Source organism: Leptonychotes weddellii, chromosome 5 (genome assembly GCF_054177405.1).
Source record: "Leptonychotes weddellii isolate Sample4059 chromosome 5, ASM5417740v2, whole genome shotgun sequence".
NCBI classification, from domain to species: domain Eukaryota; kingdom Metazoa; phylum Chordata; class Mammalia; order Carnivora; family Phocidae; genus Leptonychotes; species Leptonychotes weddellii.
The window spans coordinates 91,840,213-91,868,049 of record NC_138373.1 but is presented as its reverse complement, the minus strand read 5'-3'; the positions used below and the strand labels follow the sequence as shown (position 1 = coordinate 91,868,049).

At 37.6% G+C, this 27,837-nt stretch overlaps 1 protein-coding gene across 4 annotated transcripts in view; it reads right to left on the bottom strand.

Moving 5' to 3' along the window:
• FGD4 (FYVE, RhoGEF and PH domain containing 4) overlaps positions 1 to 27,837 on the bottom strand; it is a 133,005-nt gene that overhangs the window by 51,319 nt on the left and 53,849 nt on the right. For 3 of the 4 annotated variants that reach the window (XM_081821473.1, XM_081821474.1, XM_081821472.1), the window contains exons 2-3: positions 9,158 to 9,310; positions 1,311 to 1,494 (exon numbers count right to left, since the gene is read on the bottom strand). In XM_081821473.1, the coding sequence (XP_081677599.1) occupies positions 1,311 to 1,494; positions 9,158 to 9,310 (337 nt within the window). Of the gene's footprint in view, positions 1 to 1,310; positions 1,495 to 9,157; positions 9,311 to 9,429; positions 10,092 to 27,837 lie in introns of those variants that run through there. The other variant, XM_081821470.1, reaches the window with a different exon arrangement.

The window sequence follows — 27,837 nt, the reverse complement described above, 5'->3', positions numbered from 1 at the left end:
AAAGATTACTATAATTTAAGACAGCAAAGGTATTAAAATTCCCACTTCAGAGGAAGAGATGTTGAAGTTTAAATATTTATGACTCAAGTTCCCACAATTGATTGGGAATGAAAATGAAGACAGGCTTCTGAACTACTTTTCTTCTCAAGAACTTGTTTCTAAATATAGTCTCATTTTAAATGAAGGATATTGCAGTTTTGTACTTGGTCACAATTTTCAGAAGATTTCTGTAAGTATTTCCAAGCTATGATCCACTATGTAAATAACAATAAATCCTGCAAATAAATAATGCAATCACCTAGCAGGAAACCATTCCCAACGATTACACTGGAATGAATGGAAATATTTGCCTTCAAGTATGAAAGAGAGGTTATACACATTGTTTAATCAAATATAAACTTTTGGTGACAGAGAAAATTAAAATCCTTCTGATAAATTTTTTTTTTAATTCTATTTATGTCAGTGATGGGAATTCTAAGAAAAAGCAATTGAGGTCATAAAGGAGAAAAGCAACTTATGGGTGTTTATTTTTATCTTCAAGTGAGAAATTCATATTTTGCCTACGTTTTTTGAAACATTAGGACTAAAGAATATAAAATTATATCTAATAAATACAAAACTGAAACTTAGCATTTATTTTGCTACTGGCAATGTCTCCTCACAAAACCTAGTACGATACAAGGGAGTGGGGCGGGGGAAGGGGAAGGGGGCTGAATGGACACTGAAGACTCAGGTTAAATAAAAAGTAGGTCAGAAAGAAGGCCACAGAGATGGCATAGGCCAGCAGAAATTCCAGCCACAAACATGCCAAGTGAGAAACAAGGAGAGACAACCTCTTGCTTTCCCAACCCAGACAGCTAGCTACCCACAGCATGACCCCGAGGCATAAAACAATGTGACATATGCAGATACGAAGGAAAGAAGAGCGCATATCAGTTGATCTATACGACACACAATGTGATGAAAAAGCTGGTGGCAGAGACTGTGCTGCACATCAGGAATATAGAGTAAATGACAATTCGTATTAGGGCAAGTTTAAGTATTTTTCTAAAAGCCTACCAAAACCTAGTAGAATACTTATGATTTAGAAAATCTATTACTCCATCTTTTTTTTTTTTAATTTTATTATGTTAGTCACCATACAATACATCATTAGTTTTTGATGTGGTGATCCACGATCCATTGTTTTCGTATAACACCCAGGGCTCCATGCAGTATGTATTACTCCATCATCGTAAACACACACACACACACACACAACCCAGCTTTCTTCACCCCTCCTCTTTCTCCCATTGTGAATTAGCTCTTACCTGCCTCCTTCAAAGCGGCTGATGAGATCTGATACCTTACTGGGTTTTTCTTTTGAGACACAAGAAGCAGAGGCAGGTTTAACTTCCTCCATCCTTGGTTTCTCACTAGATAAAGCTTTATGCCTGGGGGTTTGGTGTATACGGGACAAAGGTGAATTCTGCAGATGTAATGGCTTTGGAGGCACTGTAGAAAAAGAATTAAAAGAATTCAGTATTTCACTGATATGTATTCCATTACAAATGAAACTGGTGGCCTGGGTGCAAAAATCTTCAGCATTATCAAACTTTTGTAAAGGAGTCTGTCTAATTTGTACTGAATCTTAACCAAGGGATCTCTATCTAGGACATTTGTTGTGTCCTGTGGAAATCCCACCTCCAAGATTCAAGTGGTTCTCTTTTAATTTTAGGTCATTTTAAATATGGCTTTATTAAGCATCTAGGGATCTGCGTATTGCTGTGACCTTCCAACGTCTACTAGAGATAACATAGCAGTTACTTATCTAAATGGAGAAAAGAAAGTACTAAATTTGAAACTAATTCCTAGGGATACACTGCTTGTTACAAAACAGATTTTCTAATTATAGAGTAATAGCTAATATAACAGAATCCAGAGCTAGTAAATTAGACATAAAAAGCCAACAAAACAATATCAAACAACAGTAATTACTATAGCATCTTCCCATTTAACAAAAGCACCTGATCTTATTTGATCTTAGATGAAATTTTTCACTTTACAGTCCTTTGAGGTAGGTAGCATTATTCATCTCTTAGGTCTATGAAGGTTCAGAGTGGTTAAGTGATTGCCCTGGAAGAATAAGGCTGATCTGATTTTATGACTGGTACCCAGACTCTAATTCCTTCCTCTGTCAGCATTGCTCCTTATCATAAAACCAGCAAAAGGGGGTTATAGGAGTTCTGTTATTATTGTCTGCTATGTTTATAGTTGGCTTGTATTAATACACCACAAATTACTTGCTTAGCATTAAGTCCTTCCCTCAGTTAACAGATCATTTCCTGAAATATTAAAATCTACGGAATTTCTCTAACAGATGAGAAATTCTGTAGATGAGAAAATAAGTGCTTGCTTTATCAGTACAGGAATTACTTTAATTTTGAAAACCAATATAATTTTCCTCTTAGATTAACATTCTGGGTCAAGGATTATATAACATGTATGCGTTTTTCTATAACTGGTTCTAACAAATCAAATAAAATCATTGTTTTTCTTTTTTTAAATCCTTGTCCTGACTTCCCAAGGAAGGGAAGGGAATCATGTCTCCTAATTACATGCCCCATTTTCCCCCAGCTGGTTACCCTGGTCTTCAGTCATCTCATTTCTTCTATAAACTTGGCTGACAGTTGCTTGATGCTCACTGGCTTAGATGTCATTATTTCTATGTGAGTTACCAATTCTTACAAAGAAGGAAAAAAAAAGCATATCACAATAAACTACAGGTATAACAATTAATTCACCTCATTCCCTTTCAACACAAGAAGAAAATCTCAATTAAAAAATGGCATGCTTCTTTTTATGGAAATGGTGTTATTTTCCAAGAAATGCTCAGGGGGGATGGTTAAATATAGTATCCATTGAGAAAGATGGGACTTATAAAAGTGTGATATTTGTTAATTTTAAGGAAAAATTTCCTGTGTAGAATATATACCAAAATAGCAAATTATGACAATATCCCACAGAAAAAAAAAAAAGTTTTAATATTAAGAATAATTTCAACATTCCTAATTAGAATATTCAAAAAAGGAAGTGAATGTGTTCTTTATAATTCTATAAAAATTGTTATAAAATTGTTATTTATTCATCTAGAGTTTACTCAGTGAACATTATTTATTACATATCAGACACTGTTAGATGCTTAGAAGACTCAAATGATGATACGTATCAGTTTCTCAGAGATAACTCCACTGACTTTTCCCATTTCAATTATGCTTACCTCAAACTGTTTCATAGCATTGTGTACTTTTTCTCCAAAGTGCTTATAATAAACCAGTATGATTAAGTAGTCATAAATAGTATTAAATAAACCAGAAATAAAATATTAAGTATACTATAATGTAAAGCTTTCTCTTCCACAAGCCTGGGGTTCTGTGAGGGTAAGAAACAAGTTTATTTTGATCACAAATATATTCACAGTAACCACGTACACAGTGCTTGGCAAATTTGTGGAATACATGAAGGAACAAATTAACGTCATCAAGGAATTCATAGTCTAGTGAGGAGACAGTTTAATGAGGTTGATAAAAGTGGGCATTGGGTACTGTTACTTGAGAAGCACAGAGGAGGCATCTCATCAAGGGAGATAACCCAAATGGAAAATAAAGTAAATATGCACATTTTAAATAAAAGAGCACAAATGTTACATGTATATGACAAAAATCTCAAGATGATACATGAATGGCTAAAGCGTCAGAAACACTGCCTTAGGGGGAAATAATGTGTACTTTGGTCAAAAAACAGAACTGATGAGTAAAAAGGACTCTCACCTTCCCCTCCCCTGCCCCCTCTCTCATCATTTCTATCTTCTACCCTATGGAGGTCAACATTTCCAAATGCTCTCTGGACATCCCCTAGGTGTTCTATCAGCACCTCCGTTTAGTATGTCTGAAACTCAACATAGTATTTCTCCCCCCTGTAGCCCAATGGATGTAAATAGAAAAAACAGTGTTCAACCTCACTAATAATCAGGGAAATGAAAATTAAATCTAAAATAGGATTCTACTTCAGCCCCATCAGGTTAACCAAAAATTTTAAATCTGACGATACCAAGTGTCAGTGAGGATATCAAGCAATATGATATCTCATACATTTTGAGAGGGAATATAAATTAACAGAACCATTAGGAACTTGACATTTCCAAAATACATATCTTAAAGAAATTCTTACATATCAATACAGGGTTTCTTTAAATTTTTACTTTTTCATTAATTCAGTATTTACTGAATACCTCTTAAGTTGTATGTACTTGATCTTATCAATAAACAAAAGGAAAGATAAGAAACAAAAAACCTAATAAGTAAACCATATATGAGAAGGTGGTGAGAGCTAAGAAAAAAGGGGGAGGGCTAATACAAGAACAAGATAAAAGGGATTTGGAGTATAGGGAATGGGGGGGGGGGAAGGGCAGATTGCAGTATTATATTAAGTACAGTATTCAAAGTGGGCCCCTGAAAAGTTCAGATTTGAAGAAGACTTGAAGTTGAGGGAGTTATTTTGGGAAGAGTATTCCATCCAGTAGAGACCAAGCTAGAGACAATGGAAGCCAATGTGCCTGAAGCCAAAGCAGCAAATTGGCAAGAGAAGGTACTGAGGTCAGAGGGAGGGCCTGATAACCTGATAACGCAGAACCTGGTGGTGCCCTGTAAGAAGAGTGACTTTGAGTGAAATGAGAAGTCACTGGAGTTCTGTGCAAAGGAGTAACATGACAGGACTTCTAGCCAACTATGTCACTCTGGACGCTTTGTTGAGGATGTCGGGAAACAGGGTGGGAACAGGGTAGAAGCAGGGAGAAGAGTCAGGAGACTACTGCAGAAATTCAGGCGAAATAACGGTACTTAGAAGGAGGTAGTGAGAAACAGGTGGACTCCAGTATGTTTTCTGAGTAGACTTCCTGATAGAATAAATGTGAGGTATGAGAGAAAGAGAGAGGAGTCAAGGATGACTCTGGAGACCTTTGGCCTGAACCACTGGAAGGATGGAACTGTCATCAACTGACCACAAGAGGTAAAGTAATTTTTGGAGAGATCAGTAGTCCAGTTATGGACATGCTAATTTTAAGATATCTAGTTGACTCTAAGTAAATGGGCTCTATTGCAGTCAATTTTACAGACCGTAAATAGAACAAAACAATTTATTTAAAAATTTCCAACCATCCGAAATAATTACCAAGCATGAAAAGAATGAATTGCCAGTTTAAGTTTGGAGACTACTAGTGGATTGTGATTAGTCTCATCTTACTTACTATGAAAAACAACAGCTGCCCATTTCATTTTTATGTAAACTCTAGCCCAACGTGGGGCTCGAACTCACAGCCCTGAGATCAAGAGTCGCATGTTCTACCAACTGAGCCAGCCAGGTGCCCTACACAGCTGGCTATTTTTAATACATTATGAATTGATAACATATTATACTTTAAGAATGGAACATTACACACAGGATTCTTTACTTTAGAAGAAAATGAAATGCATTTGAGTACCTCACATTTACTTAAATTATTCAAACAATAATGTGGCTTTCGAAGTTCATGAAACTTTTTTTTAAACATTAAGGTTTAATGATTGATGAGTAATAATATATGGGCTCTACAAAATAAACAATTATGGAGAATGCTGTGGATCGAGCTCCTGAGAGAAAAAGAACTATTAACTTTAATTGCTAAAGAAGTTATTTTGAGTTATGTCTAGCATGGCAGGAAACAGTTCAATATTAAAAGTGGTGAACAAGAAGACAGACTTATGTTGGAAGTTGCTCAGTAATTTATTTGTTTGATGGGTAGGATTGGTATGAAGTGAATAAACCATTGTTTTCCAAGGCTTTAGGGTATTTTCTGAGGCTGAGGCAAAACAAGCCCTAACTATTAAAGGAATCTATTTCAAAAAAGCTACAGGCTCTTACTTAGATTCAAATGGAAGCTTATCTAATCTAAAATTTAGCTCTTTCATTGTTTTAAAATTATAATTGTTCAAAAATACTTGTTGGTATTTTTTAATTGATATAATTGACATACATTATATTAATTACAGGTTTATAATATGATTCAATATTTGTATATATTGTGAAATGATCACTAAAGTCTAATTAACATCCATCACCACAAAGTTACAATTTTTTTCATGGGTTGAGAACTTTTAGGATCTCTATTCAGCAATTTTCAAATATACATCACAGTATTATTAACTATAGTCACCAAGCTGTATACTATATCCCCATAACTTACTTATTAATAAACACAAAAATATAAACATGATGTTGTTCCAGAAACATTACTATATAATCACCACTAATAAAGGTATTCAATATTGTCCCTCCCTTTAAATATCACTAAAATAAATTGTAGCTACGATATTATTAGCACTCCACAGGAGAAAAAAAAGATTTAATTATGAGCTCTTTTGAGGATCCAGGTAAGAGTTTCTCAAACTACTGACATTTCAGGTCAGATAATTCTTTGTTTTGGGGGGCTGGCCTGTGCACTGTATGATGTTGAACAGCATCTCTAGCCTCTCCCCACTGGCTGCCATTAGAAACTTCCACACGTGGGGTCAAGCAAAAAAGTCTCTAGACAATATCAAGTGAGGGCCATGGGGTGGGGGGCTGCAAAATTATCTCCAGTTGAGAACACTTCTCTAAAATAAGAATCTTCAATTAAATTAAAATTATATAATGGATCTTGAAGCCTCAGTAGGCTCCCCATTCATAATTTGTAAGGGATTTGCCATGAAGTGGGAATAAAGGTATCAGCATGATAATCCCTTGATCTGTACAGGAAGTCCCTATTAATGACCCCTTCCTTTCTCTGCCTCAGTCACCCAAATATTCTGAAGGGTTTGGAGAAATTAAAAGTAAGCTTCTCTCCACTAGAGGGTGGGGAACACTTTTATTTGGTTAATAAGTAAGTAGTGCCCAATTTACTTGGCAGCTGATCTGACAATACTAAGATGTAGCCTCATTTCCTGCATGTTTTTCTCTATATAGCACACATTCTTCCAAGTTTTGAACAAAGAACAGCAGAAACAAAGTAGAGGAAACATGGCGATGGAGCAGGGAGTGATTCAACAAGTATTACTGAAGGCCTGCGATGCCATGGGGGATTGGCAGTCCAAAGGCAGAAATAAACTAAGATGGATGAGTGACATACAGAGTAGGTCAGATTGTAATGAATGAGAAAAAATAAAGTAGGTAAGAGGAAATATGAGGGGCGCCTGGGTGGCTCAGTCGTTAGGCGTCTGCCTTCGGCTCAGGTCATGGTCCCAGGGTCCTGGGATCGAGCCCCGCATCGGGCTCCCTGCTCTGCAGGAAGCCTGCTTCTCCCTCTCCTACTCCCCCTGCTTGTGTTCCCTCTCTTGCTATGTTTCTCTCTGTCAAATAAATAAAATCTTTAAAAAAAAAAAAAAGAGGAAATATGAAATGTCAAAGGTGACAGTGGGGTTAAAATTTTAGCTGGGGAACCAGGAACGGGCCAAGCAATGAGTGAGAGTATTTTTAAAAAAGTACAATGTTCTCTAAATCATTTAATACCTGGAAATAGCCCCTGTAGTTAGGTAAAATTATAGATATCAATCCATATTCAGAACAGGAAGTATGTATTTAAATAATCAATATATTGACTTTAATATAATTCCAAACAGCAAAAGCAAGATCAAGTGTTAGCTCCCTAAAGAATATGATTATTTTGGCACACAGCAGTTCAGGAAGGACACTGCTGTAATTTATCTCAATGAACTATGAAAAACAATGAAGTAATGCATCTTCCCAAAAAAGGCTTTATAAATAATGAAATTCCTGTTTGTGATCTGGGCAATTACATAAAACTGAATTACATTCATTTTTTATATTCTTACTTCATTTGATCTCTGTCAGCTCAGGTCTAACGAGCAAGATGGAATTTTGTATTTGGCAAATAAAATAGCTTAAACCATGATCAAAAAAATTTCTATGTTCATATTCATATCAATTATATAGGGAGGAATATGGTCAAAAGAAAAGGTTATGAACTCATGAATGAGTCATTCATTCCAATCACCAATTATCTGACCTCACTATTTGATAGCCTTACCCCATACTACCACAAATATAGCCAGTAGTGAGAACAAAAAGAAAAACGTCCCACTATCTGGCAGATTCTATTTTAAGCCCCTTTCTGTTTAAGCGCCTTTAAGACTCAGAAATCCTAAAAACATAAGAACTTTAAAGAGTAACACTTGTTCTTTTATGATGTGTTCTCTGTAACAACTTTTCTTTCAAAGAACAAGAAAGAGACCAAAGTAAATACAACATAAATCAAATAGAAATTTATTTTTTCCCAAAATATATATTAATTCTGAAAATGCCCAGTATTGTTTCTTGGCTGAATGTTCAGCATTTGGTACAAATAAAAATCTATTGGAAGAAACTACACATTAAATCACAGTAGGGCTCAGTTTTGTGTTAATGTTTCCGAAGGTCTTACTCTCTGTCATCAAAATTGAAGTTCTGTGCTCTTTAAAGCTAATACCCAGTTCACTAGAAATTTATTGCCAAAAGGAAATGGTCCCTGAACAAAACATTCAAAGATTTCCACCACTGTAATTGTTTTTCCCCTTGTTGACTGCTCAATTCTTGAATGGAGGAGCCATTTATTTTAATAATTGTGGATGACTTTACTAAGAAGCCTTTTCAAGCCCCAGTTCCTGAATAGTATAAAATCACATTCTTACGAAGTATATTAAGCACGGTTTTACAATTATCTGTTTCACAGATCCTCTGACATCTAGCAAGTCATACTGATTTTCTGACAGTAGTCATTCACTTGTCATACATTTATTATGCAAATAGTAAGTCAGGCCATGTACTAGGTCAAGGATAATGCATGAAGTGATCACAGTCACCTTAAGGGGACATGTAAATTTCAGCAATGAGAAAAGAATTATATTAGAAAAATGTATAAGGTGTTTTAGGAGCAGAACAAATACCCAACTCTGCCTGAGACTGATTTTTTCCCTGAAAAACAATAAATGCACCCAATATTTCCATTTAAAGCTTTAAACTCTTTCTTAGTCATTATCATTCTTCTGGGTAGCCTTCATCAATAACAAAACACCCAACCTGATCAAAAACAAACAAACAAAACCCATACCTTGTGGCTTTGGACTTGCAGCTGAGTGTTTCGCGGGTGTTTTTCCATTTATTCCCTGAGCCTCTTCATTAGATACATTCTGATCAACCAGTGGGGTCGTGCTTCTTTTCAAACAAGGTGGAACTATAGTGATCTTTGGACAGGTACTGCTGCCTGGAAGAGTTCAAAAAGAAAGGTCAGGTAAACAGAGAGGTGGAGCGCAGCTATGTCCCATGAGTTAAATGTCCCATGAAACCAAAACAATCACAGGTACAGACTAAGCATAGCAATACATTTCCCGTGTGTGCTGGCCTTGACAGAATTTCTTGGGAAAGATTTCATTCCGCGTGCTTGAGAAACCTTGTAATGCATACTGACAGAGATCACCACACATGCGTGCAAGCGCGCACACATGCACACCCCCGCCCTCTCTCCCTCCTTTCCTTGTAGGGCCACAGAAAGGGCAGAATGCAGCTGCTACAGGGGAAGGCGAGAGCTGGAGGGCCCCAGCACTCATCTGTTGCAAGCGTTCCTTTCCAGCGGCCAGTCACCAGTCATCGAGTGACTAGACTGACTCGAAAGAACAAAGCAGGAAAGCACTGACATGACAGCTGACCTAAAGACTCTAGAAGAATGGTTCAGTGAGAAACGAACAAATACACACACACTCCTCTCACTCACGAGTTTACTGAGACTCCACATCTACATATATAAGCTAATACCCACATTTAAAAAAAAAGGATTATACAGATTATACTGTCATATCTATAACTCAGAACTCTAAAATGTTAAGAGACTGAAATACATCGTAAGACATAGATGTAGGAAAATAGATCAATTTTTTGTTCGATTCCTGATATAAGAAGTTAACTGCTGAATTTCAGAGACTTTTTAAGAAATCACATGCCACTGTTTTCTCTTTATACTACTCTTATTAAATTTCCCTTTCTTCTGGTTGACCCAGTGATATTAACAACAGACTAGACCCTGCTTAGGAGAAAATAAAATTTCTACTAGGAATATTATGATGACTAAAGTATTCCATTTAAGAAACTATCACTGTTTAAATAAACAGAGTTTCATTTTCACAGAATTCAAATATCTAGAGAGAGAACTATAAGAGATCAAAAGCCTTAATTATTCAAAACAAATGCTAATAAAACCCAACCAACTTTTTACTGAGTAAAAAAATTCCATTTTGATTATTAAACAGTACAAATTAAAAACTGCACACGCTGCTTTATTTTCTGTGTTCTCCTTGAAATTTACCTTGGTAAAACAAATTTTAAAAGATATTAACCATTCTGAGTATTGTCGACAAGTTCAAGAGATCCAGTGCTACAACCAAGTAAATGGGTTTTCATCAGACACCCTTCTGCTAAAATGGGCTGCCAGCTGGATTAAGCACTGTTTAGCCAAACAGAACAGAGGCTTTGAATGCAAGATTTATAGATTTGACAGTATATTATGACAAATGCAAACAGAAGAAATAAAAGCTCAAATCTTTAAAGGTGTGATCCTATCTACCTTTTTAGAAAAACCATGTAAAGTGGGCAAAATATAACTCTAAATAATCTGTAGCATGGTATCTAACCACTTAGCCTTTTAGGAGCATTAGGATGTTTGTTCCACAGTGATCCCAAGGATGGCTTCCGGGTCCTAAAGGCCTCCAGCTGGGGTCTGGAAGTATGGCCTCAGGACAGAAACAGTGAAAAGCCAGAGATGAGCTGCAAGTTAGAGGCAGAAACTATAATGTGATTGTAAAATGAGGCACTGAAAACAAGAATGTGACTTATAGCAACAAAACTATAAAAAGGAGGCAGCTAATGGGTTAAATGAGAAAACAGATTATACTGAATCTTTGAAAAATAAATCACCACATTACATATTAAAAGATGAAACCACTTTAATAATTAGCCTATTTAGAAACAAAAGATGTCTTGAATAAGTAACTTGAAATTAAAAACTAGGCCCTTTATTTCTGGATAGCAAACTTTCAGGGTATGATGGGTTTTATGCAAGTGTCATATTTATTAGAGAGTACTCCCATGAATGTGCCAAAAGGCCTGCAGTAAGAAATCAACTACATATCCATTTTCTTATAAATCCATTAAAGTCATGTTTACAGTTTTTTTGGTCAGTGCAATAAATCTACAGCTAGAAACTTGATTTTAGATCATTGCTTAACACCAGTCCGCAAACTTTAGCCACTATCACAAAGTATGAAAATATGGTGAAAGACACAGAAAACACATTTTTAAAGGGTTAAGGAAAAAAAAAAAAGCAATGACAAATAGGCAGCAGAGACCATTTGTAGCTGCAAAGCCAAAAATATATTTTTCAAAGATTTTATTTATTTATTGGGGGGGGGCATGAGAGCCAGAGCGGGGTGAGGGGCAGAGGGAGAAGCAGACTCCCTGCTGAGCAGGGAGCCAGATGTGGGACTCCATCCCGGGACTTTGGGATCACGACCTGAGTGGAAGACAAGACGCTTAACCGACTGAGCCACCCAGGAGCCCCAAAGCCAAAAATATTTATTAAATGGCCTTTTTTTTTTTTTTAAAGATTTTATTTATTTGAGACAGAGAGAATGAGAGAGAGAGCACATGAGAGGGGTGAGGGTCAGAGGGAGAAGCAGGCTCCCTGCTCAGCAGGGAGCCCGATGTGGGACTCGATCCTGGGACTCCAGGATCATGACCTGAGACGAAAGCAGTCGTTTAACCAACTGAGCCACCCAGGCGCCCTATTAAATGGCCTTTTACATGAAAAGTTTGCTGACCACTGTTCTAGGTCAAACACATCATGGTAAAGAAATGTGCCATAAAAAAAAAAAAAGGACCATTTCATTAAATACTTCATCTTCTGACATATTGGAATAGCAAAATAAAGTAAAACTTTTTTTTTTTTTTTTGAGTGTTTATGACTGACTCAGCCTATTCACATTTGGAGACAGTTCTTATTTGGGTGCCAAATGCATAACAGGGAACTGAAACCAAAACTGTAACCAGATGGTCCACCCATTCAAGAAATTTAATATTAACTTTTAGATTCCAACTTACCAAGAAGAGTGACTAAACAGTTAATCTTGGGCTCAGATACAAGTACAGTTATGTTAGTGTGCAGGAAGGGGTCCTATTTAAATAATGTCTCTTCCTGAGGATTGATAATCTTTTCAGCCATGGTCCTACCCATTTTGCATTCCTCTGCATTTGGGTTACTGATTTATGCTTGTTGGGTCGCATCTCCTGTAAGAAATGTCTTGATATAGGCTAACTGCAAAAGGCCTCAGATATTCTCAATCAATCCAGCCTCATCTTTGATTTCAGACAGAGAGGTTGCCACTACGCTTCACTTTCATTTATAGGTCTTCTTTTGTATCACTTGTGAGTGGCAGATAATCCCTCTTAATGGTTAGGGTGACTTTGTCTCCTATTTGCAAAACTTTGTGTTGAGCTATTGTTATATTTTGCCAAATCATTCTCAAATAGCTCTTTCACACTCTTTAGCCATCCTTTCCAAAAGAAAGTTCACTCAGTTTCTGATTCTACAGGCCTGCTCTCTTGCCATAGTATCCATTCCCTCAGATCACATCTTTCTGGCCTTGCTATGGCCATGTCTCTACTGCCTCAACCATTCATGACATCTCTTCCAACTGCACCAAGTCTCTAGTCCGTAAAAGCTCAATGGACTCCCCTCCTTGGGACAAGAGGGTCTCTTAGATTTAAGAGGTAAGAAGTAGTGTTCTAGGGAAGACAAACTTTTTAGGACTACATTGTCCAGAGTAAAGAGATACCTTAAAAACAAACAAACAAACTCCACATTTTTTTACAGAAGATTTTTTACTTGAGAGAGAGCACACAAGCGTGAGCATGCATTGGGGGAGAGGCAGAGGGAGAGAATTTTTTAATTTTTTATTGTTACGTTAATTACCATACATCATTAGTTTTGGATGTAGTGTTCCATGATTCATTGTTTGTGCATAACACCCAGTGCTCCATGCAGAACATGCCCTCTTTAATACCCATCACCAGGCTAACCCATCCTCCTACCCCCCTCCCCTCTAGAACCCTCAGTTTGTTTTTCACAGTCCATCCTCTCTCATGGTTCATCTCCCCCTCCGATTTCCCCTTCATTCTTCCCCTCCTATCTTCTTTTTTTTCTTTTTCTTAACATATTTGCATTATTTGTTTCAGAGGTACAGATCTGAGATTCAACAGTCTTGCACAATTCACGGTGCTCACCATAGCACATACCCTCCCCAATGTCTATCACCCAGCCACCCCATCCTTCCCCTCCCACTCCAGCAACCCTCAGTTTGTTTCCTGAGATTAAGAATTCTTCATATCAGTGCAGTCATATGATACATGTCTTTCTCTGATTGACTTATTTCACTCAGCAGAATTCCCTCCAGTTCTATCCACATCGTTGCAAATGGCAAGATCTCATTCCTTTTGATGGCTGCATAATATTCCATTGTATATATATACCACATCTTCTTTAGCCATTCATCTGTCGATGGACATCTTGGCTCTTTCCACAGTTTGGCTATTGTGGACATTGCTGCTATAAACATCGGGGTGCACATACCCCTTTGGATCCCTTCATTTGTATCTTTGGGGTAAATACCCAGCAGTGCAATTGCTGGATAATATGGCAGCTCTCTTTTCAACTTTTTGAGGAACCTCCATACTGTTTTCCAGAGTGGTTGCACCAGCTTGCATTCCCACCAACAGCGTAGGAGGGTTCCCCCTTCTCCGCATCCCCGCCAACATCTGTCGTTTCCTGACTTGTTAATTTTAGCCATTCTGACTGGTGTGAGGTGGTATCTCACTGAGGTTTTGATTTGGATTAGAGGGAGAGAATCTTTAAGCAGACTCCCATCTGAGCGCAGAGCCTGATGTAGGGCTCTATCTCACAACCCCTGAGGTGACCCGAGTGGAAACCAAGAGTTGGACGTTAAACCGACTGAGCCACCCAGGCATGATCCGCACCACCCCCAAAACTTCCTTTAAAATATTTTTAGATTTAAAGGGAGCTGCATTCAGGTTCCTAAAATTAGCATCTTATATAACCATGGTACATTTATCAAAACTAAGAATTTAGTTTTTAGGACTACATTGTCCAGAGTAAAGAGATACCTTTACCCCAAAGACTAAACCAAAGATTTAGTTCAGATTTCATCAATTTTTCCACTAACATCCCTTTTCTGTTACAGGATCCAATCTAAAATATCACATTGCATTTAGTTCTCATTGTCTCCTTATTGCACCCCAACCTGAGAGAGTTACTCAGTCTTTGCTTGTTTTGTATGATGCTGGCACTTTTAAAGAGTCACGTCAGGTATTTTGTAGACTGTCCCTCAAATTGAGTTTCTCTAACGTTGTCCCATGATTAAATTGGGTTTATGGGTTTGAGGGCAGGACATCATAGAGACAATGTGCCCATCTCACTGTATTACATCACTGTGTGTTATCAATGTGATTATCACATGTGATATTAACTTTGGTCCCTGGGTAAGGTGGTATCTGCCAGGTTTCTCCACTAAAAATATTAAAAGACATTTTCAACAATGTTTTCTTATCATCCCTTCAAAATCTCCCCATTTGTCCTATAAATTCAAATAAGGGTCATATCTCCCATGTGTTAACTAAAATGCCTAGATTAAGAGATCAACTAGTTCTTTTTTTTTTTTAATAAACCCATTAAAGTTATAAACTCATGGTTTACAACCCTTTTGCAAAGGGGAACAAATCCATAGCCAGGAAATTTATCTTAGAATACTATTTGTTTTCCAAACTTCTAGAGCTCCATAATAACTTTTCCAAAAAATAAGCAAACCATAAAGGATCTTAGAAAAGAATATATGATTAATACTTTAAGAAATTTTCTTGGACCTAGGAATTCTACTTCTAGGAATGTACAGAAAGAATCCTGTGTGTGTAAAAGTATATGTACATATACAAAAGTATATGAATAGTTGATGCAACTTTATGGAACATATGAACCACTGTTAAAAACAGAAAAACATAAGATTGGGACGATCTCCAAGACATTATTAAATAAAAGACAAAAAAAGCTATAGAAAAATATGTACAGTAGGATCCCCTTTAAAAAAGGAAGATGCATACAAATGTGCATAAATGCATTAGAAAGGGATGTCAGTAACAGGGCAAACGTAACTGGGGGAATTGGGAGGAGGAGGACAGGATGAACTGGAACTTTCATGTTTTGCTGTCTATATAGCTGTGTCATTTAAATCTTTTATAATGAAAATGTGCTTTGAAATTACTTATTTTTTTAAATAATTTATTTTTTAAAAGATTTTTTTGACACAGAGAGAGAGAGGGACAGCGAGAGAGGGAACACAAGCAGGGGGAGTGGGAGAGGGAGAAGCAGGCTTCCCGCTGAGCAGAGTCTGATGGGGGGCTCAATCCCAGAACCCTGGGATCATGACCTGAGCCAAAGGCAGACACTTAACGACTGAGCCACTCAGGTGCTCCTGAAATTACTTATGTAAAAGAGAAAATCTATGAAAGTCATATGTGTATTAAAGATTTAAAAAAATATATACTTTATGTTTGCACACCTATGTAGACAGCAGCATTATTCACAATAGCTACAACATGGAAGCAACACAACTATCCATTAACAGATGAAGAGATAAACAAAATGTGGCATATACATGCAACAGAATATTATTCAGCCTTAAAAGGGAAGGAAATCCTGATACATGCTACAACATGGTTGACCATGAAGCCATTATGCTACGTGAAATAAACCAGTTAAAAAACACAACTACTGTTTGATTCCACTTATACCAGCTATATAGAGTAGTCAAAATCAGACAGAAAGTAGCACGGTGGTTGCCAGGGGCTGAGGAGATAGGAGAATGTAAAGTTACTGTTTAATGAGTACAGCGTTTCAGTTTACAAGATGAAGGGTTCTATGAATGGATGGTGGTCATGGTATCACAACAATGCCAATGTACTTAATGCCAATGAACTATACACTTATAATGGTTAAGATGGTAAATTTTATGTATTTTTAAAAATAAGTGAAAAGCTTTTATTTTAAAGGGGCACCTAGGAACCCTCTTACATTGTTGGTGGGAATGCAAGCTGGTACAGCCATTCTGGAAAACAGTACGGCCTCAAAAAGTTGAAAATAGAGCTACCCTATGACCCAGCAACTACACTACTGGGTATTTATCCCAAAGATACAAATGTAGTGATCCAAAGGGGCACCTGCACTCCAATGTTTATAGCAGCAATGTCCACAATAGCCAAACTATGGCAAGAGCCCAGATGTCCATCCACAGATGAATGGATAAAGGAGGTATGGTATATATATACAATGGAATATTACTCAGCTATCAAAAGAATAAAATCTTGCCATTTGCAACGAGGTAGATGGAACTTGAGGGTATTATGCTAAGCGAAATAAGTCAATCAGATAAAGACAATTATCATATGATCTCATTCATATGTGGAATTTAAGAAACAAAACAGAGGAGCATAGGGAAAGGGAGGGAAAAATAAAACAAGACGAAATCAGAGAGGGAGACAAACCATAAGAAACTTTTTTTTTAAAGATTTTATTTATTTGACAGAGAGAGAGAGAGAGAGAATGCATGTGCATAAGCAGGGGGATCAGGAGAGGGAGAAGCATGCTCCCCGCTGATCCCAAAACTCTGGGATCATGACTCGAGCTGAAGGCAGATGCCTAAGTGACTGAGCCACCCAGGCACCCCAAGAAACTCTTAATCACAGGAAACAAACTGAGGGTTGCTGGAGGGGAAGGGGATGGGGGATGGGGTAACTGGGTGATGGACATTAAGGAGGGCACATGATATAATGAGCACTGGGTGTTATATAAGACTGATGAATCACTGAAAGTGAACCTCCATCGGTGCCTGGTTTTAGGGGTGGACGAACTACCCCTAGGCTCCCTTCCTGATGCAGGGGGCTGCTGGAGGAAGTTCAGTGTCTAAGATCATACCATGTCCCAGCACCAATACAGAAGTCATCGTGTAATGGGTACTTTCAACATGTCTGTGCAGGGATTCATGGGACCTAACAAATGGTCACACTGAAAGGGGGAAACAGATTCAGATTCCTAGCGCCAACATTTAAATTGTAGTGATAAAATGTAGTTAGCAACATAACAGGCACTATGGCCATGGGCCTCAGCTGTGATCTCCTACTCAAAACCGGAATTTTGACAAGCTTAGTGTGGTTTGTTTCAGTTCATCTAACAGAATTCTAACTTTTTTTTTTAATATTTTATTTATTTATTTATTAGAGAGTGAGCGAGAGAGAAACAGCATGAGAGGGGAGAGGGTCAGAGGGAGAAGCAGGCTTCTCGCTGAGCCGGGAGCCCAATGTGGGACTCGATCCCAGGACTCCGGGATCATGACCTGAGCCGAAGGCAGTCGCTTAACCAACTGAGCCACCCAGGGGTCCCAGAATTCTAACTTTTAAGGGAGCAGACAATAGTACTCTTTAGAAATGTTATCTTTTTCATTCCTTATGTATAGCAAAAAAAAAAATTCAGTAAATAATTATGGAGCATACTTCAGGAACATAAAATAAATATTTCTATTTTGAAAACATTTTTGTGTTTTTAGAGGTTATACATTTCTTTGATCTCATTGCCTTCATGCAATGTTGCATTTGATTAAGAAAAATACAGTAGTCAACGGTTGCCTTTTTACACTTTTTATTTGTGCTCATCCAGCTATGGGGCCTTGAAAAAAATTGACTACCTACAGTTACCTACCTTCAGGGCTTATTTTGAATTCATACTGCTTTTGAACTTCAAAGACCTCAAGCAATCTGCTTTCTCTGACAGTATAAAATTCTATAATTTTAGGTAGCATCATCTCATGAGGTCTGAAACACTGGCAGCCTATATTGCCTGTTAGTGACTCTAGTAAATGTAAATAAAATTACAGATTATGATGGATGGAGACATTTGAGTCAGTTGCTGGGATTTTTAGCTGTTGCTGTTTTTATCAAGACATCTGGATAGTTACACAATTCCAGATGTTTAGAAATCAGGGTTGTGAGAAAGATTACTTGGGTAAGAGGTTTTTCCTAGATACTTAGAATTTGTGTAGAAATGACCTTGAATGTTTTAGAATTTAGATATGAATGGAAATGTTTGAAATTTTATTTAGAACTGGGCTCTCAAATAGCTATATATATTTATTTATTGTTGAAATTTAGAAAACATCTCTCATGAAATAGAAACTAAAAGGTAGGCAAATGAAGAGAAACTTGCCTAAGGTCTCTAGCGTTCATTTGTTCAAAAGTATTTACTGAGCATCTACTGTGCGGCAGGTGATGTTCCTGGGATACATCAGAACAAAGGTCCCTGCCTTCTCAGAGCTGACATTCTAACCAGGGGACACAGACAATAAATAAATAAATAAATGTGGTATTGATTTAATTTTATTGAAGTATAATTGATACACAACCTATGAGTTTCAGGTGTACAACATAACTCAATATTTGTATACAATGCAAAATGATCACCACAGTAAGTCTAGTTACCATCCCTCACCAACATTACAATTATTTTTCTTGTGATAAGAACTTTTAAGATTTTACTTTACCTTTTAAGTTTGCAATACATTATTGCCTGTAGTCAGCATGCTGTACATTACAATCCCAGGACTTATTTTAGAGCTGGACTTATTGTACGTCTTGAATCTCTTCACCCTTTTAGTCCACCACTGTACCCCTTTCGCCTCTGGCAACCACCAGTCTGTTGTCTATGAGTTTTGTTTGTTCAGTTGTTTTGTTTATTAGATTCCACAGATAAGTGAAATCATACAGTATTTGTCTTTGACTTACTTCACTTAGCGTAATACCTTCAACGTCCATCCGTGTTCTCACAAATGACAAGATTTCATTTTTTTAAATGACAATTAGTATTCCATTGTATAGATGTACACATTTTCTTTATCCATTTATCCAATGATGAGCACTCTGGTTGTTTCCATGTCTTGGCTATTATAAATAATCCTACAGTGAAATAAGGGTATGTATATCTTTTCAAATTAGCGCATTCATTTTCTTTGGGTGCTAGAATTGCTGGATCATATGTAGTTCTATTTTTAATTTTTTAGTAACCTCCATACTGTTTTCCATAGGTGCTGCACAAATTTATATTTCCATCCTTAGTGCACAAGGGTTCATTTTTCTCCACATCCTTGCCAGCACTTGTTGTTTCTTGTCCTTTTGATACTAGCCAGTATGACAGGTGTGACATGATATCTCATTGTGGTTTTGATTTGTATTCCCTGATGATTAGTGATGTTGAGCATCTTTTCATGTGTCCCCACTTTTAAATTGCATTGGTTTTTTTTGTTGTTGAGTTATAGGAGTTTTTTGTGTATTTTGATGATAACCCCAATTGGATATATGACTTGCAAAAATCTTCTCCTGTTCAGTAGTTTGCTTTTTAAATTTTTATTGATGGTTTTCTTCACTGTGCAGAAGCCTTTAGTTTGATGTAGTCCTATTCGTTAATTTTTACTTTTGTTGCCATTGCCTTTGGTGTTAGATCCCCCCCGCCAAAAAAAACCAACCCCAAAAAACAAAAACAAGACCAATGTTAAGGAGCTTACCACTTAGGTTTTCTTTTAGGAGTTTTATGGTTTCAGGTCTTTAATCCATTCTGAGTTAATTTTAGTGTATGGTGTAAGAAAGTGGTCAAGTTTCATTCTCTTGCATGTGGCTATCCAGTTTTCCCAACATCATTTATTGAAGAGACTGTCCTTTTCTCCTTGTATATTCTTGGTTCCTTTGTCGTAAATAAATTGACAGTATACACATGAGTTTATTTCTGGACTCTCCATTCTGTTCCATTGATCTGTGTGTCTTGTTTTTATGCCAGTACCATGCTGTTATGATTCCTATAGCTTTGTAATATAGTTTGAAATCAGGGGAATGGGATGCTTCCTTCCATCTTTGTTCTTCTTTTTAAGATGGCTTTAACTCTTCAGGATCTCTTTTGGTTCCATACAGATTTTAGGATTGATTGTTCTTATTCTGTGAGAAGTACCATTGGAAATTTTGATAGGAATTGCATTGAATCTGTAGATTATTTTGGGTAGATGGACATTTTAACTATTAATTTTTTTAATCCATGAACATAGAATAACTTTCCATTTATTGGCATCTTTTTCTATTTCTTTCATCAGTGCCTTATAGTTTTCAGTGAACAAGTCTTTGACCTCCTTGGTTAAGTTTATTACTGTTTTATTCTTTCTGATGCAGTTGTAAATGGCACTGTTTTCTTAATCTCTCTTTCTGATAGTTTGGTATTACTGTTTAAAAATGTAACAGATTTTTGTGTATTAACTTGTTTATTCTAACAGTGTTTTGGAAGCCTTCAGGGTTTTGTATATATAAAATCATGTTGTTTCCAGTGACAGTTTTACTTCTTCCTTTCCAATCTGGATATCTCATTTCTTTATCTTGCCTAATTGCTCTGGCTAGGACTTCCAATACCATGCTGAATAAAACTGGCAAGAGTGGGCATCTTTGTCTCGTACCTGATCTTAAAAGCTTTTAGCTTTTCTGGGTGCCTGGGTGGCTCAGTTGGTTAAGCGACTGCCTTCGGCTCAGGTCATGATCCTGGAGTCCCGGGATCGAGTCCCGCATCGGGCTCCCTGCTCGGCAGGGAGCCTGCTTCTGCCTCTGACCCTCCCCCTTCTCATGTGCTCTCTCTCATTCTCTCTCTCAAATAAATAAATAAAATCTTTAAAAAAAAAAAAAAGCTTTTAGCTTTTCCGCATTGAGTATGAGACAGCTGTGGATTTGTCATATACAGCCTTTATTATATTGAGACACATTCCATCTATATCCACTTTGTTGACAGCTTTTATCAGAAATAGATGTTGAATTTTGTCAAATGATTTTTCTTCATCTATTAAGATTATCATAGTGACTTTAACTTTCATTTTGTTAATGTGCTATATCACATTGATTGGTTTGCAAATGTTGAACCATCCTTGCATCCCTGGATAAATCCCACTTGATCATAGTGTATGATCCTTTTAATGTATTGTTGAATTCAGTTTGCTAATATTTTTGGGGGGATTTTTGCATGTATGTTCATCAGGGATATGGGCCGGTAATTTTGTATGTGTGTGTTGTCATTGCCTGGTTTTGGTGTCAGGGTTATGCTGGCCTCATAATGAGTTTGGGAACATTTCCTCTTGTTTTGTTTTGTTTTTGTTTTTTTGAAGAGTGTGAGAGGAATAGGTAGTAAGTCTTATTTGAATGTTTGATAGATTCACCACTGACACTGTCTTGTCCTGAACTTTTGTTTGTTGGGAGTTTTTTTTTTTATTACTGATTCAGTCTCCCTACTCGTGATTGACCTATTCAGAATTTCCATTTCTTCATCATTCAGTCTTAGAAGATTGTATATTTTTTTGGAATTTATTCATTTCTTCTAGGTTGTACCATTTTGGGTGTATAATTGTTCATAGTAGTCTCTTATGTACTTCTTTGGTATCAGTTATAACTTCTCTTTCATTTCTGGTTTCATTTATTTGAGCCCTCTCTTTTAGTCTAGCTAAAGATTTGTCAATTTTGTTTCTTAGATACAGCTCTTAGGTTCATTGTTTTTATTTATTTTAGTTTCTATTTCATTTCTTTTCACTCTGATCTTTATTATTCCCTTCCTTCTAACTTCGGAATTTATTTGTTTTTCTTTTTCTGGTGCCTTTAGGTTCAAAGTTAGATCGTTTTTTGAGATATTTCCTGTTTCTTGAGGTAGGCCTGTATCACTATAACCTCTCTTAGAACTGCATATGCTGTATCCCATTGATTTAGGTATGTTATATTTCCATTTACATTTGTCTCATGGTATTTTTTTTATTCCTTCTTTGATTTCTTTGTTGACCCATTGGTTGTTTATTATGTTGCTTAATCTCCACATATTTGTGATTTTTTCCAGTTTTCCTCTTTTAATTGATTTCTTGTTTCATGCTATTATAGTTGGAAAAGATGTTTGATCTGATTTCAGTGTTCTTAAATTTATTGAGACTTGTTTTGTGGTTTAACATGTGATCTATCCTGGAGAATGTTTCATGTGCACTTGAAAAGAATGTGTATTCTGGTTTTGGATGGAATATTCTGTATGTATCTGTTAAGACCATCTGGTCTAATGTGCTGTATAAGGCTGATGTTTCCTTATTGATTTTCTGTCTGAATGATCTATTCATTGAGCTAAGTGGGGTGTTAAAGTCCCCTACTGCTATTGTTTTGCTGTCGATTTCTCCCTTTATGTCTGCTAATATTTGTTTTATATATTTAGGTGCTCCTGTGTTGAGTGCAGGGATATTTACAGGTATTATATCCTCTTGCTGGATTGAACCCTTTATTGTTATGTAATATCCATCTTTGTCTTTTTTACAGTCCTTATTTTAAAGTCTGTTTTGTCTGCTCTAAGTATAGTTACCCAGCTTTCTTTTGGTTTACACTTACATGGAATGTCTTTTTCCATTCCTTCACTTTCAGTCTGTGTGTCCTTACATCTGAAGTGAATCTCTTGTAGGCACCATATAGATGGGTCTTGTGTTTTCAATCCATTCAGCCATGGAACTTAGTCCATTTACATTGAACCTAATTATTGATAGGTATGCACTTATAGCCATTTTGTTAATTGTTTTCTGGCAGCGTTGTAGTTCCTCCATTTCTTCTTTTCTTGTTTTCTTTCCTTTGGTTTTATGACTTTATAGTATTATGCTTAGATTCCTTTTTTTTTTTTTTTTTTTTAAAGATTTATTTATTTGACAGAGAGAGAGACAGCGAGAGCAGGAACACAAGCAGGGGGAGTGGGAGAGGGAGAAGCAGGCCTCCCGCGGAGCAGGGAGCCCGATGCGGGGCTCGATCCCAGGACCCTGGGATCATGACCCGAGCCGAAGGCAGACGCTCAACGACTGAGCCACCCAGGCGCCCCTTAGATTCCTTTTTCATTATCTTTTGCGTATCTACTACAGGTTTTGGCTTTGTGGTTACCATGAGGCTCACATATAACAGCCTATATATATATATATATATAATAGTCTATTTTAAGTCAGTAGGAAGTTAGGTTTGTGAATGCATTCTAAAACTTCACATTTTTACTCCCACCCTCCATGGTTATATTTTTTAATGTTCCATTTTACATCTTTTTATTTTGTGTATCCCTTAACTAATTCTTTAAGATTTATTTATTTACTTCAGAAAGAGAGAGAGCACAAGTGGGAGGGGAAGGGAGAGGGAGAAAGAATCTCAAGCAAACTCCACGAGTGCAGAGCTGGGTGTGGGGCTCAGTCTCACAACCCTGAGATCACAACCTGCCCCAAAACCAAGAGTCAGATCCTCAGTCTGACTGTGCCACCCAGGCACCCCTCCCTTAACTAATTATTATAGATACTGTTATTTTTTACTACTTTTGCCTTCTAAATTTTTGTACTAGCATTATAAGTGATTAATCCATTACCATTACCATATATTGCCCTGTACCGGTGAGGCTTTTACTGTTGTTTTCTTACTACTTAGTGTACTTTCTTTTCAACTTAAAGAAGTCCCTTTAACATTTTCCATAGGGCCAGTTTAGTGGTGGTGAACTCTGTTAGCTTTTGTTTGTCTGAAAAGCTCTTTCTCTCTCCTTCAAACCTGAGTGATAACCTTGCTGGATAGTGTTTTCCTGTTTGGAAGGTTTTTCCCTTCAGCACTTTGAATATACCATACCATTCCCTTCTGGCCTGTAAAATATCTGCTGAGAAATCTGCTAATAGTTTTAATGGGTGTTCCCTTATGCATAACAAGTTATTTTTTTCTCTTACTGTTTTTAAGATTCTTTAACTTTTGACATTTTAATTATAATGTGTCTTGGTGTGGGTCTCTTTGGGCTCATTTTTGGGGACTTCTTTGTGCTTTCTAGATCTAGACGTCTGTTTTCTTCCCCAGATTAGGGAAGTTTTCAGCCATTATTTCTTCAAGTGAGTTTTCTGACCCTTTCTCTTTCCTCTGGAATTTCTATGATGAGAATGTTAATCTGTTGTCCCATAAGTTTCTTAATCTATCTTCACTTTTTAAAGTTCTTTTCTTTTTGCTGCTCTGTTGGGGTGAGTTTCACTGCTCTTCCAGATCACTGACACTTTGTTTTGTTTCATCTACTTTGCTGTTGAACCTCTCTACTGTATTTTTCAGTTTAGTTATTGTACTCTGCAGCTCTGTAACTTCTGTTTGCTACTTACATTTCTAACTCCTTTTTGAAGTTCTAGTGTGTTTATTCATTCCTCTCCTCAGTTCAGTGAGCATCTTCATGGTCATTACTTTGAACTGTGTATCAGAAAAATCACTCATCTCTGTTTTATTAAGTGTTTTTTGGAGGAGGGGTGTATCTTGTTCTTTCATTTGGAACATATTCCTCTGTCTTCCTATTTTGCTTGACTCTCTTTTCATTTCTGTGTGTACTAGATGAAACAGCTATCTCTCTGAGCCTTGGATGAGTGGCCTTGTGTAGATGATGAACCTTATTGCTAACCTTGCCCTTTGTTATCTCTTGAACCTTTGTGATTGTCTAAGCAATGTGATTTATTCCTGATTGGCCCCAGTTGTTGAGGGAGTGGCTAGCCCTTGGAGTCTTCCAGAAGGTGGGATCTCAGTCAGCCCTTAGCTTTAAGCTAATTGGAAGCTTAACTCTCAGGCAGGAGCTTTTAAGATACACAAATATATACAGTCTGGTGGGACTACAATTGTAAACCCTGCTGGCCTCCAGACCAGGCAATGTGCAAGTGTCCCCTTGGTGACAGTTGGAAAGACTGGGGCTCCAGAATAGTGTATAAGCTCATTTCTGGGGGAACAGGTAAGCTGTGGCCAGGCCAAGGGAGGGCACAAAGGTAGTGTCCCCTGGCCTACATTCCCTGAGAGCATGTCTGCGCTCAACATTTTACTTTATTTAATCATTTATTTATTTACTACTTTAAATATGTAGTAATCCTAAAGTGTGTCCTTCCATCTGCAGTTCTAGGACGAGTAAATAGTCCTGTTTCAAACGAGAGTGGGATTGTGTTTTGGTCTGCTGTCTCTGCAGTGTGCTGCGGGTGGTAATCCATCAAGAACTGTCACTCCAATGTTTCAAACCTGCTGGGACCAGAAACACAGTCTTCCCTGACACCAGAGCTAGGTGCTCAAGGGACATCCCTGTGAGGGATATACCTACCTACACTAGCAGGGTAGAAAGGATTGCAAAAATGGCACCCATCAGGGCCTCTCTCCCTAGAGAGGGTCCTAACAACCTTTTGGCAGGTACTCTAAGATTAGCAAATGAATCTCATTCACAAAAGGTCTAGGAGCTTTTGTGCTGGGTCCCAGGGTGAGTGAGTCTGCAGTCAGATGCTTTAAGAGTGGAATCTATGTTTCCTACAGCCCTATATTCTTCTGAATGTAAGCCTTGTTGGTTTTCAAAGCCAGCTATTTTGAGGGTCCTCATCTCTCTGGTATAGGTTACAAGGGTCAGGGTGCCTCATGGGAGGCACATCACCTTGCTCCACAAAGAGAAACTCCGTTATTTGTGACATCCTTCCTAATTTTGGGTTGCCACGGCAAGGGTAAGGTTTTTGGTGAAACCCTCTCTGCCTCTCCTACCCATATTGATGGGGCCTTATAGTTGCTTGTTACAGAGGAGCTGTTCAGTTAGTTTTCAGGTCTTTTTAAGGGGGATTTATTTAATAGGTAGCTATAAATTTGTTGCTTACGGGAGGTGAGTTCAGGGTCTTCCTATGCTGCTATACTAAACTGCCTTCCTCAATAACATAGTTTTTGGAAGGTGGTAAATGCTATGGAAAAAAATTAACTATACAGCTAATAAGAGTAGTAGTTATATTGGGATGGTCAATATAGTCCATATTGACAAGATAAAATTTGAACTAAGATGTGAAGAAGACAAAGCAATTAGCCAGCAATTACCTGGGGGAAGAGCATTCCAGCAGAGAATGCTAGACCAAAGGTGTACTTGGCCTGTTTGAAGAACAGCAAGGAACCAGTGTGACTGTCATACAGTGAACAACGGGGTGATACTAGCAATGAGGTCAGTGGCAAGGGGACAAAAACCAGATCACGTAGAGCCTGTCAGCCCTTTTAAGGAGGTGAATTTTTACTCTGAGTGAAATATAGAACCATTGGAAAATTTTAGCACAGGAGTGACATGATCTGATTTGTTTTGTTTTTTTTTTTTAAAGGGATGTCTCTCGGGTGCCTGGGTGGCTCAGTTGGTTAAGCGACTGCCTACGGCTCAGGTCATGATCCTGGAGTCCCGGGATCGAGTCCCACGTCGGGCTCCCTGCTCAGCGGGGGGTCTGCTTCTCCCTCTGACCCTCCCCCTCTCATGCTCTCTGTCTCAAATAAATAAATAAAATCTTTAAAAAAAAAAAAGGGATGTCTCTCTGGTCCTGTTTGAAAATATGGACTATACAGAGGGGGGAAAAGGTAGGAGCAGGGAGACCAGGTTGGAATGTGTTGCTCTGATCCAGTTAAAGTTTATGGTTATTTAGGCCAGAATAATAGCAATGCAGTGGTGGTGGTAGATGGTGGAGTTGGCAGAATTTCTTGATGGATAGGATGTAGAGTGTGAGAGAAAAAGAGGACTTGAGGTTGCTTCCAAGCTTTTTGGCCTAAGCATAGGTGAAGCTGCCATTAGCCGAGATGGAGAAGACTGTAAAGACGGTGGTTTGGGGTTAATGTTGAGAGACAATGGTGTCAGATTTGGGTATGTTGAGTGTGAGATAGCTCTTAGACATACTAGAGGAAATGCTAAGTAGGCAACTTGAATGTATTAATATTTCTTGACCTTTTCTTCATTAAGCAAGTGATACACTTTTTATTTTTTATTTTATTTTATTTATTCATTTTAAAGTGTGGGGCTTGAACTCACGACCTGAGCTGAGATTAAGAGTCCAATGCTCAACCAACTGAGCCACCTAGGTGCCCCTTTATTTATTTTTTTTGCAGGAATATTTTTTAATTATAAAATTAATTTTCTATAGATATAGTTTTATTCAATAGTTTTTCAACATTTTACTTTATTTAATCATATCTTTTTTTTTTAAAGATTTTATTTATTTGATAGAGAGAGAGACAGCGAGAGAGGGAACACAAGCAGGGGGAGTGGGAGGGGGAGAAGCAGGCTTCCAGCTGAGCAGAGAGCCCAATGTGGGACTCGATCCCAGGACCCTGGGACCATGACCTGAGCTGACGGCAGACGCTCAACTGACTAAGCCACCCAGGTGCCCCTTTAGTTCCTTCTTCTTACTGCAAAGCGTAACCAGGTGGATTAAACTGGGCCCTATATTCATCTAAACACCCTGCATTAGCTATGCCAGAACTTTGGCATACTGATTATTTCAAATAAAAATTACTTAAGAGACAACTTGTGCAAGGACACTCAGATCCTCCTCTGTGTTCTTGAAAGCAGAAAATGTATCTTCTGTGTGGAAGGTACCTCTCCATGTACCAGGAGGTAGAGATATATTTATCATGGAGATAGGGAATTTAGAGCTGAGAGGCTGCATAACAACCCTGGTTACTTCTTACTAACCTACCACTTTAGCCCAACTTCTGTTTGGGAACTTCAATTAGTATGGAATTCTAAAGTTTTCTTTGTCCTGTCAATTCCTCACTATTGTCTCTTTG